Below are 16177 nucleotides of genomic sequence, written 5' to 3'. Positions count from 1 at the left end.
TCACTTTGTACCCTATAGCTACAAAAAAAGAAAAAAATTACCCAAGATTGGTGGTGGTGCATGCCGGTGGTCCCAGCTACTCAGGAGGCTGAGGTGGGAGGATCGCTTGAGCCTGGGAGTTCGAGGCTGCAGTGAGCTATGACTGCGCCACTGTACTCCAGCCTGGGTGAGACAGCAAGATCCTGTCTCAAAAGAGAGAGAGAGAGAAACAGAAAGAGACAGAGAGGAAAGATGGCTGGCCTAAGAAAATGCAGAAGACAGTCAAGGGTAACCATTTTCCTCTGAAACAGTCCCCTCTGAGGAAGACTCACTCTCCTGTGTGGCCCATATAAGGCCATTTGGCTTGAGAAGTGTAAGAAGTGACAACCAGCAGCAGGTTCAGCTCCACCCTTACTCAGATGCACCCATTCCCATTCTGGCCCTTCTTCCTCCCCTCGAGGCCGGAAATCCATGGGGCCCGGGAATGTGTTCACCTGTAGCTCACATCCCTACCTCTAGACCACGCTCTGGATACCAGATACTGGAATTCCCTTCCCCAACCACCAAGCCCACTTCCAGGGCTCACTCTGCCTGAGGCCTGTGCCGTCCTCCTGAGAGTGGGCCCCGTGCTGAGTGTGTACACCTCTAAGCCAGAACGTGGCAACAGAGCTGTTCGTGGGGAGTGTGGATGGGGCTCACCGTGCAGACTGGAGCATATGTGGGTTTGCACACAAGGATCCTTGCGATCCCAGAAGGAGCTGGGAGGGAAAGAGAAAGCTGGTGGAGGGTATGTTCAGGGAGAGCTTCCCAGAGGACAGTAAAGGGCAAAAAACATTTTACCAGGCAAAGAATAGAACAGAGAGGAGGGTCAGGCTTTTCACGCAGAGGACAGGACAACCAGAATGTCTGATAGGAGAGGGTAGCACTGATGACTTACGGAGGATGGATTAGGAGGGGGGTGAGTGGTGTGGTTCAAGGAGATACACAAGAGGGTTGCTATAATAGTCCAGGGAGGGGTGACAGAGACTGCCCTAGAGTGGTGGCAAAGGAGATCCATCCATCCATCCATCCATCCACCCATCCACCCATCCATCTGTCCACCCATCCACCCACCTGTCCATCTACTCAGCCACCCACCCATCCATTCATACACTCATCCACCCATCCATCTACCCATCTACCAATCCATCCATCCATCCATCCATCCATCCACCCATCCACCCATCTGTCCATCCATGCACTCATCCACCCATCCACTCTTCCATCCATCCACTCATCCATCCATCCGCCCACCCATCCACCCACCTATCCATCCACCCACACATACATCCATCCACCCACGTACCCATCCATCCATCCAGACACCGTCCATCCATACACTCATCCATCCATCCGTCTATTAATCCACTCTTCCACCCATCCACCCATCCCTCCATCCACTCACCCATCCCTCCACCTATCCATCCCTCCACCTATCCATCCATCCATCCATCCACTCATCTATCCATCCATCCATCCATCCATCCATCCAGCAACCCATCCATCCATCCCTCCACCTATCCATCCATCCATCCATCCAACCATCCATCCATCCATCCATCCACCCACTCATCCACCACCCACCCAACCATTCATGCATCCATCCACGTCTCCTTCCACCCATCCATCCACCCACCCATCTATCCACCCATCCATCCACCCACCAGTCCATCCATCCATTCATCCATCCATTCATTACTTCACTCAACAAAAATATCCATTGCTGGTTTTTCCTCAGGTCTCTGGCCTCTAAAAGTCAGTAAGCCCCAGTATTCAGGCCTGTGGGCTCCCTGTCTTGGTTTCTCATAGCTCACAGTTTTATTTATTTATTAGAGACAGGGCCTCAGTCTTTCGCCCAGGCTGGAGTGCAGTGGTGCTATCACAGCTCACTGCAGCCTTAAACTCCCAGGCTGGAGCAATCCTCCCAACTACAGATGCATGCTTCCATGCCCAGCTAATTTTTAAATTTTTTATGGAGATAGAATCTTGCTATGTTGCGGCCGGGCGCAGTGGCTCATACCTGTAATCCCAGCACTTTGGGAGGCCGAGGCTTGCGGATCATGAGATCAGGAGTTCAAGACCAGCCTGGCCAACATGGTGAAACCCCATCTCTACTAAAAATACAAAAATTAGCCAGGTGTGGTGGCGCATGCCTGTAATCCCATCTACTTGGGAGGCTGAGGCAGGAGAATCACTTGAACCCAGGAGGCAGAGGTTGCAGTGAGCCGAGACCGTACCACTGCACTCCAGCCTGGCGACAGAGCGAAACCCTGTCTCAAAAAAAAAAAAAAAAAAAAAAAGAATCTTGCTATGTAGCCCAGGCTGCTCTCAAACTTCTGGCCTCGGCCTCCCAAAGTGTTGGGGTTACAGGTGTGACCCACCTCACCTGGTGTGCTCGTGGCTTTAAATATTTGATACCACCTATTCATTGGTGACTCACAAATTGACATCTCCAGCATGGACCACTCCCCTGAGCCCAGGACTTGCACATCCAAGGAAAATTCTAACATCTCTAACTGGAAATCTCATAGACATGGCCTAGGTAGCGTGGTTTTCCCTCCCTGCCTTTCCCATCTCAGTAAGGGGCAGCCCTACTCTTCCAGAGGTTCCGGCCTGCAACTCTGGAACCGTCTCTGACTCTGCTCTTCCCTCACTCCCCACAGCAGATTCACCAGCAAATAATACGGCACCACCTTCAGAATATATCCAGAGTCGGCTGGGCACACTGGCTCACACCTGTAATCCCAGCACTTTGGGAGGCCGAAGCGGGCAAATCACCTGAGGTCAGGAGTTCAAGACCAGCCTGACCAACATGGAGAAAGCCCATCTCTACTAAAAATACAAAAAAATTAGCCAGGCGTGGTGGTGCATGCCTGTAATCCCAGCTGCTCAGGAGGCTGAGGCAGGAGAATCACTTGGACACGGGAGGCGGACGTTGTGGTGAGCTGAGGTTGCACCATTGCGCTGTAGCCTGGGCAGCAAGAGCAAAACTCTGTCTAAAAAAAAAGAAAGAAAGAAAAAAAAAGAATATATCCAGAGTCGTACCACGTCTCAGGGCTAAACCACAGTCCCCAGTATCTTTTGCCTGAATTACTGAAATAGCTCCCTGAACCCCTTGGTTCTTCCCTGGCTCCACTTCGTCCTTCTCTCCACTCAGAAATCAAAGCAATCCTTTTTTTCTCTTTTATTATTTTTATTTTTTTTTATTTTTTGAGATGGAGTTTCACTCTGTTGCCCAGGCTGGAGTACAGTGGCGTGATCTCAGCTCACTCAACCTCTGCCTCCTGGGTTCAAGTGATTCTCCTGCCTCAGCCTCCTGCGTAGCTGGGACTACAGGCATGTGCCACCATGCCTGGCTAATTCTTGTGTTTTTAGTAGAGATAAGGTTTCACCATGTTGGCCAGGCTGGTTTCGAACTCCTGGCCTCAAGCGATCCTCCTGCCTCTGCCTCCCAAAGTGCTGGGATTACAGGTATAAGCCACCACATCTGGCCCAAAGCAATTCTTTCAAAGCATAAGTCAACTAGGGTCATGCATCTACTCAAAGTCCTGCAGTGGTTCCTGTCTCACTCAGAGACAAAGCCAGAGGCCTTTCTATGGCCAAGAAGCCCCTACTTGCATGGCACCAGCTCTCCTGACCTCACATTCTGCTATTTGAGCCATGCGGTCGCCCTGGCCATCTTACTTTTCCTTGAGTGCAACAGGTCACCCCACTTCCAGCCCTGGCATCTGCTATGTCTTCTGCCCAAAACGCCCTTCCCTCAGCTATCTGTGTTTCTGGCTCCCTCAACTGCTTCAGGTCTTGACTCAAGTGTCACCTTCTCAGAGGGTCCTACACTGACCCCTTTCTAAAATTGCAAATTGGGCTGGATGTGGTGGCTCATGCCTGTAATCCCAGCACTTTGGGAGGCTGAGGTGGGAGGACCACTTGAGGCCAGGAGTTCGAAACCAGCCTGGGCAACATAGCGAGACCCCATCTCTATTTAAAAAATAAATAAAATTGCAAGCTGCAACCTCCTCCCCTGCTCAGCACTCCCTCACCTGGCTCTACCTCTGTTTTTTGTTTTGTTTTGTTTTGTTTTTGGATAGAGTCTCACTCTGTCACCCAGGCTGGAGTGCAATAGCGCAATCTCACCTCACTGCAACCTCTACCTCCTGGGTTCAAGCAATTCTCCCACCTCAGCCTCCTGAGTAGCTGGGATTACAGGCACCCGCCATCATGCCCGGCAAATATTTTTTGTATTTTTATAGAGACAGGGTTTGACCATGTTGGCCAGGCTGGTCTTGAACTCCTGACCTCAGGTGATCTGGCCTCCTTGGCCTCCCAAAGTGGTGGGATTACAGGCATGAGCCACCACGCCTAGCCTGTCTCTGCCTTCTTTGACTCCAGAGCACCTGTCACCACGTACAAAATATATTTTACTTCTTTGTTTTCTGTCTCTCTACACCAGACTGTAAACTCTAAGATGGGCACTGCTTTAAGAATAACACAGGCCGGACACGGTGGCTCATGCTTGTAATCCCAGCACTTTGGGAGGCTGAGGCAGGCAGATCACTTGAGGTCAGGAGTTCGAGACCAGCCTGGCTAACATGGCAAAACCCCATCTCTACTAAATATACAAAAAAATAAACAATTAGCTGGGTGTGGTGGTGCATGCTTGTAATCCCAGCTACTCCGGAGACTGAGGCAGGTGAATGGCTTGAACCCAGAAGGCAGAGGTTGCAGTGAGCCGAGATTGCACCACTGCACTCCAGCCTGGGCAACAGAGCAAGACTGTCTCAAAAAAGAATATATTTTTTTAAAGACCCTATCTCCAAATACAGTCATATGCTGCAGTATTGGAGTAAGTACTTCAACATATAAATTTTGAGGAGACACACTTCCACCCCTAAGAGTTACCTCATGGAAAAAGGGTCTTTGTAGTTGTGATTAAGTTAAGGATCTTGAGAGATAGGGAGATTATCCTGCTGGGCCCTAAATGCTACATAGGTATTCTTATGAGAAGCTGGGGCTGGGTGCAATGGCTCACACCTATAATCCCAACACTTTGGGAGGCCAAAGCAGGAGGATCACTTAAGCCCAGGAGGTCAAGGCTGCAGTGAGCTATGATTGTGCCACTGCACTCCAATCTGGGTGACAGAGTAAGACCCTATCTGAGGAAAAAAAATTGGAAAATCTAGATAAAATGGATAAGTTCCTAGAAAGCCATAGCCTGCCAAGACTGAATCATGAAGAAATAGAAAATCAGCATAGACCAATAATGAGTAAGGAGATTAAATCAGTAATAAAAAGTCTCCCAACAGAGAAAAGCCCAGGACCAGATGGCTTCACTGGAGAATTCTAACAAACATTTAAAAAATTAACACCAATCCTCCTGAAACTCTTCCAGAAAACTGAAGCAGAGGGAACACTTCCAATCTCCTTCTAAGAGGCCAGCATTATTCTAATACCAAAGACACAAGAAAAGCAAACTACAGGCCAATATCCTTTATGAACATTGATGCAAAAATCCTCAACAAAATACAAGTGAACCAAATTCAATAGCAGATTAAAAGGATTATACACCATAACCAAGTGGAATTTTTCTTGAAATGTTAGGATGTTTCAACATATGAAAATCAATCAGTGAAATATAACATATAAACAGAATGAAAGACAATTACATGATCATCTCAATTGCGGCAGAAAAAGCAGCAAGATCCAATACCCTTTCACGATAAAAACATTCAACAAACTAGGAATAGAAGCAAACCACTTCAACCTAATAAAGGCTATAGATGAAAGCCCACAGCTAACATCATACTTAATGGTGAAAGACTGGGCTTGGAGCGGTGACTCACACCTGTAATCCCAGCACTTTGGGAGGCTGAGGCAGGCAGATCTCTTGAGCCCAGAAGTTCAAGACCAGCCTGGGCAACATGACAAAGCCCTGTCTCTACAAAAAAATACAAAAATAAGCCAGGCATAGTGGCACATGACTGTAGTCCCAGCTGTTCAGGAGGCTGATGCAGGAGAATTGCTTGAGTCTGGGAGGTTGAGGCTGCAGTGAGCCGTGATCATGCCACTGCACTCCAGCCTGGAAAACAGAGTGACACCCTGTCTCGAAAAAAATAAAAAGGACTTAAAGTTTTTCCTCTAAGATTAGGAATAAGACAAGGATGCCTACTCCTATCACTTCTATTCAGCATAGTATTGGAAGTCCTAGTCAGAACAACTAGGCAAGAAAAAAAAAAAGGAAATTAAAGACATCCAAATTGAGAAGAAAGAAGTAAAATTATCTCTGTTCACAAATAACAGGTTCTTATATGCAAAAACTCGTAAAGATCGAACATGCACACAAAATTAGTTGTGTTTCCATATCCTCACAATGAACAATCTAAAAAGGAAATTAAGAAAACAATTCCAGGCCAGGCGCAGTGGCTCACGCCTGTAATCCCAGCACTTTGGGAGGCCAAGGCGGGTGGATCACAAGGTCAGGAGATCGAGACCATCCTGGCTAACACGGTGAAACCCCATCTCTACTAAAAATACAAAAAAAATTAGCTGGGCGTGGTGGTGGGCACCTGTAGTCCCAGCTACTCGGGAGGCTGAGGCAGGAGAATGGCATGAACCTGGGAGGCGGAGCTTGCAGTGAGCCGAGATCGTGCCACTGCACTCTAGCCTGGGGGACAGAGCGAGACTCCATCTCAAAAAAAAAAAAAGGAAATAATTCCATTTATAATAGCATCAAAAAGAATAAAATACTAGAAATAAACCTAACCAAGGAAGTGAAAGATTTGTACACTGAAAACTGTAAAACATTGCTGAATTAAATTAAAGACACAGGTAAATATAAAATTTACATCCATGTTCATGGATGGTAAGACTTAATTGTTAAGATGTCTGTAGTACTCAAAACAATCTATGGTTTCAACACAATTGCTATCAAAGTCCCAATGGCATTTTTTGCAGAAAGAGAAAATTTCATCTTAAACCTCATGTGAAATCTCAAGGGACTCCAAATAGCCAAAACAATTTTGAGAAAGAAGAACAAAGTTGGGGACTCACATTTTGTGATACCAAAACATATTACAAAGTTACAGTAACCCAAACAGTGTGATACTGGCATAATGACAGACAAACAGACCAAGAGAACAGAATATTCATAATGGCCCAGAAATATTAATAAATGCTCGTGTATATGATTAAATGATATTTGACAAGATGCTAAGACCATTCAATGGGGAAAGAATAGTCTCTTCAACAAGCGATGTTGGTGGCCGGACACGGTGGCTCATGCCTGTAATCCTCACACTTCTAGGAGGCCAAGGCAGGAGGATTGTTTGAGCCCAGGAGTTCAAGACCACCCTGAGCAACATGGTGAGATCCCATCTCTCTTTAAAAAAACAAAAAACAAAACAAAAAAGCCAAATTATGTTGGGGAAACTGGATATCAACATACAAAAGAATAAAGTGGCCGGGCACGGTGGCTCATGCCTGTAATCCCAGCACTTTGGGAGGCCAAGGCAGGTGAATCACAAGATCAGGAATTCGAAACCAGCCTGGCCAATATGGTGAAACCCCATCTCTACTAAAAATATAAAAATTAGCTGGGCATGGTGGTGGGTGCCTGTAATCCCAGCTACTCAGCAGGCTGAGGCAGGAGAATCACTTGAACCAGGGAGACAGAGGTTGCAGTGAGCTGAGATCGTGCCACTGCACTCCAGCCTGGGTGACAGAGCAAGATCCTGTCTCAGAATAAAGTCTGGGGGCCAGGTGCGGTGGGTCACACCTGTAATCCCAGCACTTTGGGAGGCTGAGGCGGGTGGATCACCTGAGATCACGAGTTTGAGACTAGCCTGGCCAACATGGTGAAACCCCATCTCTACTAAAAATACAATAATTAGCCGGGCCTGGTGGCATGCGCCTGTAAGCCTAGCTACTTGGGAGGCTGAGGCAGGAGAATTGTCGAACCTGGGAGGCAGAGATTGTGGTGAGCCAAGATCACACCACTGCACTCCAGCCTGGGCAACAGAGCAAGACCCTGTCTCAAAAAAAAAAAAAAAAATTTGATCCTTATCTTACACCATATACAAAAATTAACTCAGATTAAATAACTAAATGTAAGACCCAAAACTATAAAATGCCTGAAAGAAGACACAGCAGATTGATTTCAGGATTGATTTCCAACAATCTGATTTCAGACTTCTGGCCTCCAGAACTGTGAGAAAATAAATGTCTTGTTTTCAGCCACCAAGTTTCTGGTGATCTGTCATAGCAGCCAGGGGAAACTGATATAGTACAGTGAATAAGTAATAACTCTAATGCCAGGTAAATCGGTGCTATGAAGATAAAAACCCCGGGAGGAGACAGTTACAAGGAATGTTACCACCCTAACTTAGGATGGTTAAGGGACCTGACCTCGAGTCAAAAACCCTGTAACAACCAAGTACTTGGTAAGTTAGAACACAGAGAGGTGCACCACAATTTTTCTTTTTTTTAATTAGAGAAAGGGGCCGGGCGTGGTGGCTCATGCCTGTAATCCCAGCACTTTGGGAGGCCAAGGCGGGTGGGTCACCTGAGGTCAGGAGTTCAAGACCAGCCTGGCCAACATGGTGAAATCCCGTCTCTACAAAAATACCAAAAAAAAAAAATTAGATGGGGATGATGGCGGGCACCTGTAATCCCAGCTACTTAGGAGGCTGAGGCGGGAGAATTGCTTGAACCCGGGAGGCAGAAGTTGGAGTGAGCCGAGATTGCACCATTGCACTCCAGCCTGGGCGACAGAGTGAGACTTGGTCTCAAGCAATCCTCCTGCCTCAGCCTCCCGAGTAGCTAGGACTACAGTCATGTGCCACCATACCTGGATAATTTTTTTTTTTTTTTTTTTTTTAGAGATGAGGTCTCACTATGTTGCCCAGGCTGGTTTCGAATTTCTAGCCTCAAGGGATCCTCCTGCCTTGGCCTCTCAAATGGCTGGGATTACAGGTGTGAGCTACCATGACTGACCATCATGATTTTAACAAAAATGACCAAGGAGAATAAAAATAAGGGCAAAGTAGTGGCCAGAGGCTAGGTCCCATAAGCGCAGAAGCAAGGACCTTAGGGTTAGAAAGCAAAGGAATGTCACACATGTTCAGAGGCTCTGCAGGATGACAGGGCGTAGGGACATGACTTGGGAGGCTGTTGCCCTAAATACGTAACTAGGCCAAGAAGGAGGGAGAAGTGCTGGAATTCTAGATGTATTTTACATATAGAGCCAATAGGATTTGCCAATGGATCAGAGGCAGGGAGTCAAGAGGGGGAATGGGAGCAGTCATGCCATATAGTACACCTGTAGTTCCAGCAGCTAGGGAGGCTGAGATGGGAGGATCGCTTGAGCCTGGGAGGTCAAGGCTGTGGTGAGCTTTGATCGTGCCACTGCCCACCAGCCTGGGTGATAGAGGGAGAACTTGTCTCAAAAAAAAAAAAAATTCCTGTGAGTTTAACCTAAATTACTGGATGATGGTGGTGTCATTTACTGAGATAAGAAACACCTGGGGAGGAACCATCCGGGCACAAATTATGAGCTCTGACCTGGACATGTTAAGTATGAGGTCCCATTTACCATCCAAGTGGAGATCCCAAATAGACATTTGGGTTCTTGTGTCTGCAGTTCGAGGAGAGGTCGGAGGAGTCACCAAGCCATGCGTCTGAGTGAGGTCACCCAGAGTGGGCGAGAAGTGAGCAGGCAGGGCCTGACAGCACGGATCCCATGACGCCAGCCTGCTTTGCATGCTAGGACAGCTCAGGCTCTGGCCTTGCCTTCAACGACAGCCTTGGGCTCACGTTATGGCAGCATCCCCAAGGAGCCTCCTGCTTGTCACTGGCTTGTGTCCAGCCAGGCACAGATTTGCAACTGGGCAATTCTAACCTCTAGAGTAAGTGAGCCATTCCCTCGTAGAAAAAACTTTTATTGGCCGGGAGTGGCTCACGCTGTAATCCCAGCACTTTAAGAGGCCAAGGTGGGTGGATCACTTGAGGTCAGGAGTTCAAGACCAGCCTGGCCAACATGGTGAAACCCTATCTCTACTAAAAATACAAAAATTAGCCAGGCATGGTGGCAGGCGCCTGTAATCCCAGCTACTTGGGAGGCTGAGGCAGGAGAATCACTTGAACCCAGGAGGTGGAGGTTGCAGTGAGCCGAGTTAGCGCCACTGCAGTCCAGCTTGGGCAACAGAGCGAGACTCCACCTCAAAAAAACAAAAACAAAACAAAAAACTTTTGGCTGGGCGCGGTGGCTCACGCCTGTAATCCCAGCACTTCGGGAGGCCAAGGCGGGTGGATCATGAGGTCAGGAGATCGAGACCATCCTGGCTAACACAGTGAAACCCCGTCTCTAGTAAAAATACAAAAAATTAGCCGGGCGAGGTCGCGGGCGTCTGTAGTCCCAGCTACGCGGGAGGCTGAGGCAGGAGAATGGCGTGAACCCCCAGGGGGCAGAGCCTGCAGTGAGCCGAGATCCCGCCACTGCACTCCAGCCTGGGTGAAAGAGCAAGACTCCGTTTCAAAAAAAAAAAAAAAAAAAACACTTTTATCAGGCCGGACTCAGTGGCTCACGCCTATAATCCCAGCACTTTGGGAACACAAAGTGGAAAGGATCAATTGAGCACAGGAGTTCGAGACTAGCCTGGGCAACATGGTAAGACCCCCATCTCTACAAAAGATAAAAATTAGCCAGATGTGGCGGTGTATGCCTGTGGGCCCACCTACCCAGAAGACTGAGATTGAGCTCAGGAGTTCGAGGCTGCAGTGAGCTACGATCGTGCCACTGCATTCCACCCTGTGTGACAGAGTGAAACCCTGTCTCTCTTAAAAAAAAAAAAAAAGTCCAAAAATCCTTTTTGCAGCCAGGCAAGATGGCTCACATCTATAATCCCAGCACTTTGGGAGGCCTAGGCAGGTGAATCACGTGAGGTCAAGAGGTTGAGACCAGTCTGGCCAACCTGGTGAAACCCCATCTCTACTAAAAATACAAAAAATTAGCCAGGCATGGTGGTGCACACCTGTAATCCCAGCTACTTGGGAGGCTGAGGCGGGAGAATTGCTTGAACCCAGGAGGCGGAGATTGCAATGAGCTGGGATCGTGCCACTGCACTCCAGCCTGGGCAAGAAGAGCAAACCTCCATCTCAAAATAAATAAATAAATAAATAAAAATAAAAAGCAAAAATCCTTTTTGATTTCAGCAAAAAAAATCTTGCATGAGCAATGTAACTGAATATGTCAGATCTGATGTTTCACCTGGAACTGTGGCTGACAAGGAGCTCCTACAGGGTGTGGAAGTGCCAGCTCCATCTTTTCGCTCATCTGGATGTGTTAGCATCTTCCTCTTCTTCTTCTTCTTCTTCTTTTTTTTTTTTTTCTGTTTGTTTGAGACAGGCTGTACAGTGGCACGATCAGAGCTCACTAGAGCCTCCAAATCCTGGACTCAAGCGATCCTCCTGCCTCAGCCTCCTGAGTAGCTGGGACTACAGGTGCACACCACCACACCCAGATAATTTTTTTTTTCCGTAGAGATGTGAGGGGGTCTCACTATGTTGCCCAGGCTGGTCTTGAACTCCTAACCTCAAGAGATCCTCCCGGTTCAGCCTGCCAAAGTGCTGGGATTATAGGTATAAGCCACTGCACCCAGTCTGCATCATCTTCAATCTGTGCTTTCTTTTTTTTTGAGATGGAGTCTTGCTCTGTCACCAGGCTGGGGTGCAGTGGCGCGATCTCGGCTCACCGCAACCTCCAACTCCCTGATTCAAGCGATTTTCCGGCCTCAGCCTCCCGAGTAGCTGGGATTGCAGGCACATACCACCATGCCCAGCTAATTTTTGTATTTTTAGTAGAGACGGGGTTTCACCATGTTGGCCAGGATGGTCTCGATCTCCTGACCTCATGATCCACCCGCCTCAGCCTCTCAAAGTGCTGGGATTACAGGCGTGAGCCACCGTGCCAGGTCCAATCTATGCTTTCTTTGCAGGAATTGTTTTCAGCTATGAGTCCATTCTGTGAGGGTTAGTTTAGTCAAAACCAGATAACATCACTCAACCAAGCTGGCTCAGGCTCACAGCCCCTCCAGGCCACTGTGCACTTCTCTGCCCTGCACTGTGGGCACAGCATCATCACAGCCCTGCCCACTGCATCCAGACGGGATTGGTTAACGGGAGGCAATGGAAGAATAAGAAGGGCAGGGGACTCAGATCAGAATAGCCCTTCTGGGCCCTCTTCCCCATGCATCCCCCAGAACTGGGGACCCCTCTTGCACAGCTCCTCTCAGGCAAGCCTCCCCTCCAGGGACCCCCTCCATGCCCCCTAACCCTGGGCTGGTAACTGCTGCCACCCCTCCAACTGTGCCAGTCCTTACTGATCTCCTTTAATCCCCCCTCCTCGGTGCATTGTAAACATCCCCTTTATCAAACTCTCCCCAGTTAGCCCCACTAAGTGGTACTTTCTGTTTCCAGCCAGGGTCCTGCCTGGTATATGCCCTACAGCCAAGTTACAAGCCTCTCATTCCCCTCTCTTTCCTTCCCCTCTTTTTCCCTCCCCATCTATTTTGACAGGGTCTCTGTCACCCAGGCTAGAGTGCAGTGGTGCAATCATAGCTCACTGCAGCCTCAACCTCCTGAGGTCAAGTATCCTCCCACCTCAGCCTCCCAAGTAGCTGGAACTACAGGCATGAGCCACCATGCCTGGCTAATTTAAAAAAAAAAAAGGCCGGGCGCGGTGGCTCGCGCCTGTAATCCCAGCACTTTGGGAGGCCGAGGTGGGTGGATCACCTGAGGTCCGGAATTCGAGACCAGCCTGACCAACATGGAGAAACCCCGTCTCTATTAAAAATACAAAATTAGCTGGGTGTGGTGGTGCATGCCTGTAATCCCAGCTACTCCGGAGGCTGAGGCGGGAGAATGGCTTGAACCCGGGAGGCAGAGGTTGCTGTGAGCCGAGATCGAGCCATTGCACTCCAGCCTGGGCAACAAGAGTGAAACTCGGTCTCAAAAAAAGAAAAAAAATGTTAGAAGAGACAGGGTTTCACTTCATTGCCTAAGCTGATCTCCAATTCCTGGCCCCAAGTGATCCTCCCACCTTGGCCTCCCAAAGTGCTGGGATTATTGATGTGAGCCACTGTGCCCAGCCTTCTTTCTCATGAGAAATTAAAAATTCTGGCCAGGCGTGGTGGCTCACACCTGTAATCCCAGCACTTTGGGAAGCCGAGGAGGGTGGATCACCTGAGGTCAGGAGTTCGGGACCAGCCTGGCCAACATGGTGAAACCCCATCTCTACTAAAAATACAAAAATTAGTCAGGCATGGTGGTGCACGCCTGTAGTATCAGCTACTCGGGAGGCTAAGGTGGGAGAATTGCTTGAACCTGGGAGGTGGAGACTGCGGTGAGCCGAGATCCCGCTACTACACTCCAGCCTAGGCAACAGAGCGAGACCGCATCTTAAAAAAAAAAAAAAAAAAAAATTGTATTTTCTTCCCTCCCCACGTAATTGTTTTGCACCCAGGGGTGAGTGCCCCCCACTTTGCAGACATGCCTAGACCTCTCCCCACAAACATGTTGGCTAGAGTTGGAGCTGGGCTAGCGCTGCCTCTTGTTCACTAGGTTCACGTGGGCACGTGGCTCCACTCCGGTCACTGCTTCCTGGGCAGAGGGATGACGTGGGAGGTAGACCTAGGGGGGACAGGGTTGCTTCCTGCCCATGTCCAGCATTCTAGAATTGTCCACATCTAGGCAGGGCGTTCCACCATCAGTGCTGGACTGGACCACCCAATTCCTTTGGACGCTTGACTCAGCCCACACCCGTGCCCCCTCCAGGACCCTGGGCAGGGCAGCCCCAGCTCCAGGTAACCGGCACTGAGAAGAGTACACCTGTCACCGCCTGGCAGGGGCTCGCTCTTTTCTCCGGTGCTGCTCATTCGCGAGGCCTGAGACGCGGACCATCACCTTCCCCGGGCCCAGCCTGGCCTCAATGCAGGCCTCAGAGAGAGGGACAAAACCCAGCCCGCCTCCCTCCCCTCCCCAAGGCGACCACCAATGTCCTGGGGGTCCACCGGGCCTCCTCCAGCTCTGGTCCGAGTTCCTGGCTGCAGCTGGTTTGGGTCTGTGGGGGCCTCCCGCAGGGAAGCGGAGGCCCCTTCTCTAGGCTCCTACATCCTCCTGGGCTGCCCCAGCAGAGCGAGCGGCCCCCTGAGACAGCTGGGCCTCGCAGCTCCCAGCCGAGACCTGTCGCTGGGAGAAAGAAGAATGAATGAAGGGCGGAAGGGGCGGGGAGGGGCGGGGCGCGCCGGCTCGCGGCGCCCCCAGGCCGGGCCGCAGTGGGGCGAGGCCTCTAGAGGCGTGGCCTTGGGTGGGGGCGGGGTTTCGGGTGGGGGCGGGGCTGCGCAGGGACGTTCCCGCCGCCGGCCGCCCGCGCCCCGCCCCCGTGCCGCAGCTCGCAGGCCCCGCCTCGGTCCGCCCCTCCGCTCGCTCTCCAAGCAGCCGCGGCGCCGAGCCGGTTTCCCCGCCGGTGTCCGAGAGGCGCCCCCGGCCCAGTCAGGCCCGGCCCGCGCCCTCCGCCCCCGCCTCCCCGGGCCGGCGGCGGTGGGCGAGCTCGCGGGCCCGGCCGCCCCCAGCCCCAGCCCCGCCGGGCCCCGCCCCCCGTCGAGTGCATGAGGTTGACGCTACTTTGTTGCACCTGGAGGGAAGAACGTATGGGAGAGGAAGGTGCGCGGGCCGCGGGGTGTGGGGCGAGGGCCTGGGGGGTTGCCCGGGGCAGCGTGGGGCACGGGAGGGGGCCGGGTCTGCCAGGAGGCCGCGCCCCTGCCTCCTCCGGGATGAGCTCGTCCTTCCGAAGCCCGCAGGCCCCTCCCTGTCCCCCTCCCGCCCGGGATCCCCCTCCCCGGCCCCCGGCGAGCTGCCCTCCTGGCAGCGGCGGGTCTGGGGGCCCCTGGACCCTTTTCCTCCCCCCACTCTCCCCCGCGAAGGACTCCCAGGCACTGCCCACCCCGCGCCGGCCTCCATCCGCGTGCTCTGTCCACCACCCGGGCCTCGCCCTGGGGCACCCTTTATCCACTCTGGGAAGAAAGAGCGGCTGGGGAAGCCACAGCCCTGGGTCCCAGTGGCCGCCGGGCGCCTGCCCGGCTCTGTGACCTTGAGCCAGGCGCTGACTTCCTGGGCCTCAGTTTCCCCTTCTGTACATTTGGAAACTGGGTAGTTGCCCCCCGGCGTCGGTGATTGGGGGCCAGATGGGTAGAGCGGAGATAGGTGTCCAGGAAGCCGGAGGCCGTGTACTGCGGGACCCTCATCCACTCTCCCTGTCCGTGCCCCAAACCCGGTGCCTGCCGTCAGTTTTGGCTGGGAGCATGACTCATCCTAACCTCCTCTTTAGCCCCTTCTCCCTCACTGGGGCCCAAGGCGCAGTACTGCACTGCAGTTAGGGTTCAAGGACTCCCCCAAGACTCCCCCAGCCTAGGACAGGGTCTGGGGGCCCCTCCTTGGATCTCCTTCGCTGACCTATCACATAGATCCACCTGGCCTCAAGGCAGGGGCTGACTCCGCACCTCCCCCTGCCACCAACTCTTCCCAGGCCCATGAAAACCTGATTGGGGTAGGGGCCCACCTTCCTGTAGCCCCTACCTACCTAAGGTACCTGCATCTTCACAGAGGGGCAGGCTGTTGTGGCTTTGGGACCTAGCTATGTGACTGGGCAAGCCATGCCATCTCTGGGGCTCAGTCTCCCCTTCTGTACAGTGGGGAGGGGCAGGTCTGGGGCATTTTCCAGGGCCCACCAGCTCCAAGGGTGCCAGGCCCCAAGGATGACTAAGCATGCCTGTGGCTGGCTAGAGGAGGTGCCAGGCCTCCCTGGGACAGGTGTCTGGGAGTACCTAGCTCTGCAGCCCCTTCCCCTCGCCAAGCCAGGGCATTCATTGCCAAGGATCTGTTAGGGCCGGCACCTCCAGGCTTCCTGCCCTTGACCTCCCAGGCGGCTTCAGCCCAGGATGCACTAATCCAGCCCTGTCCAGTCCCTGCCTTTGAAGGGCCCTCTTAGTACTTCTTCCTGGGCAGGAGAGGGAGGAAAGGAGGCTGTGATAGGAATGTCACCCACTGCCTTATCCCTAAAGCCACTGCTTCCTTTCTTGCCATTTACCTTGCCAGACCCAATGCTATAGCG

The 16177-nt window shown here is 51.5% G+C and overlaps 1 protein-coding gene across 1 annotated transcript in view; it reads left to right on the top strand.

Annotated features, from left to right (window-relative positions):
- Positions 1–14487: 14487 nt before the first annotated feature.
- The window catches only part of LIMK1 (LIM domain kinase 1), a 38500-nt gene continuing 36810 nt past the window's right edge, over positions 14488–16177 (top strand). Inside the window, exon 1 of the mRNA XM_024250320.3 lies at positions 14488–14730. Coding sequence (XP_024106088.2) covers positions 14676–14730 — 55 coding nt within the window. The 5' untranslated portion in view covers positions 14488–14675. The remainder of the gene's footprint in view (positions 14731–16177) is intronic.

The sequence above is a fragment of the Pongo abelii genome, chromosome 6 (assembly GCF_028885655.2).
Source record: "Pongo abelii isolate AG06213 chromosome 6, NHGRI_mPonAbe1-v2.0_pri, whole genome shotgun sequence".
Lineage (NCBI taxonomy): Eukaryota > Metazoa > Chordata > Mammalia > Primates > Hominidae > Pongo > Pongo abelii.
The sequence above is the reverse complement of the archived record's forward strand: the minus strand, read 5'-3'. Positions and strand labels throughout refer to the sequence as shown.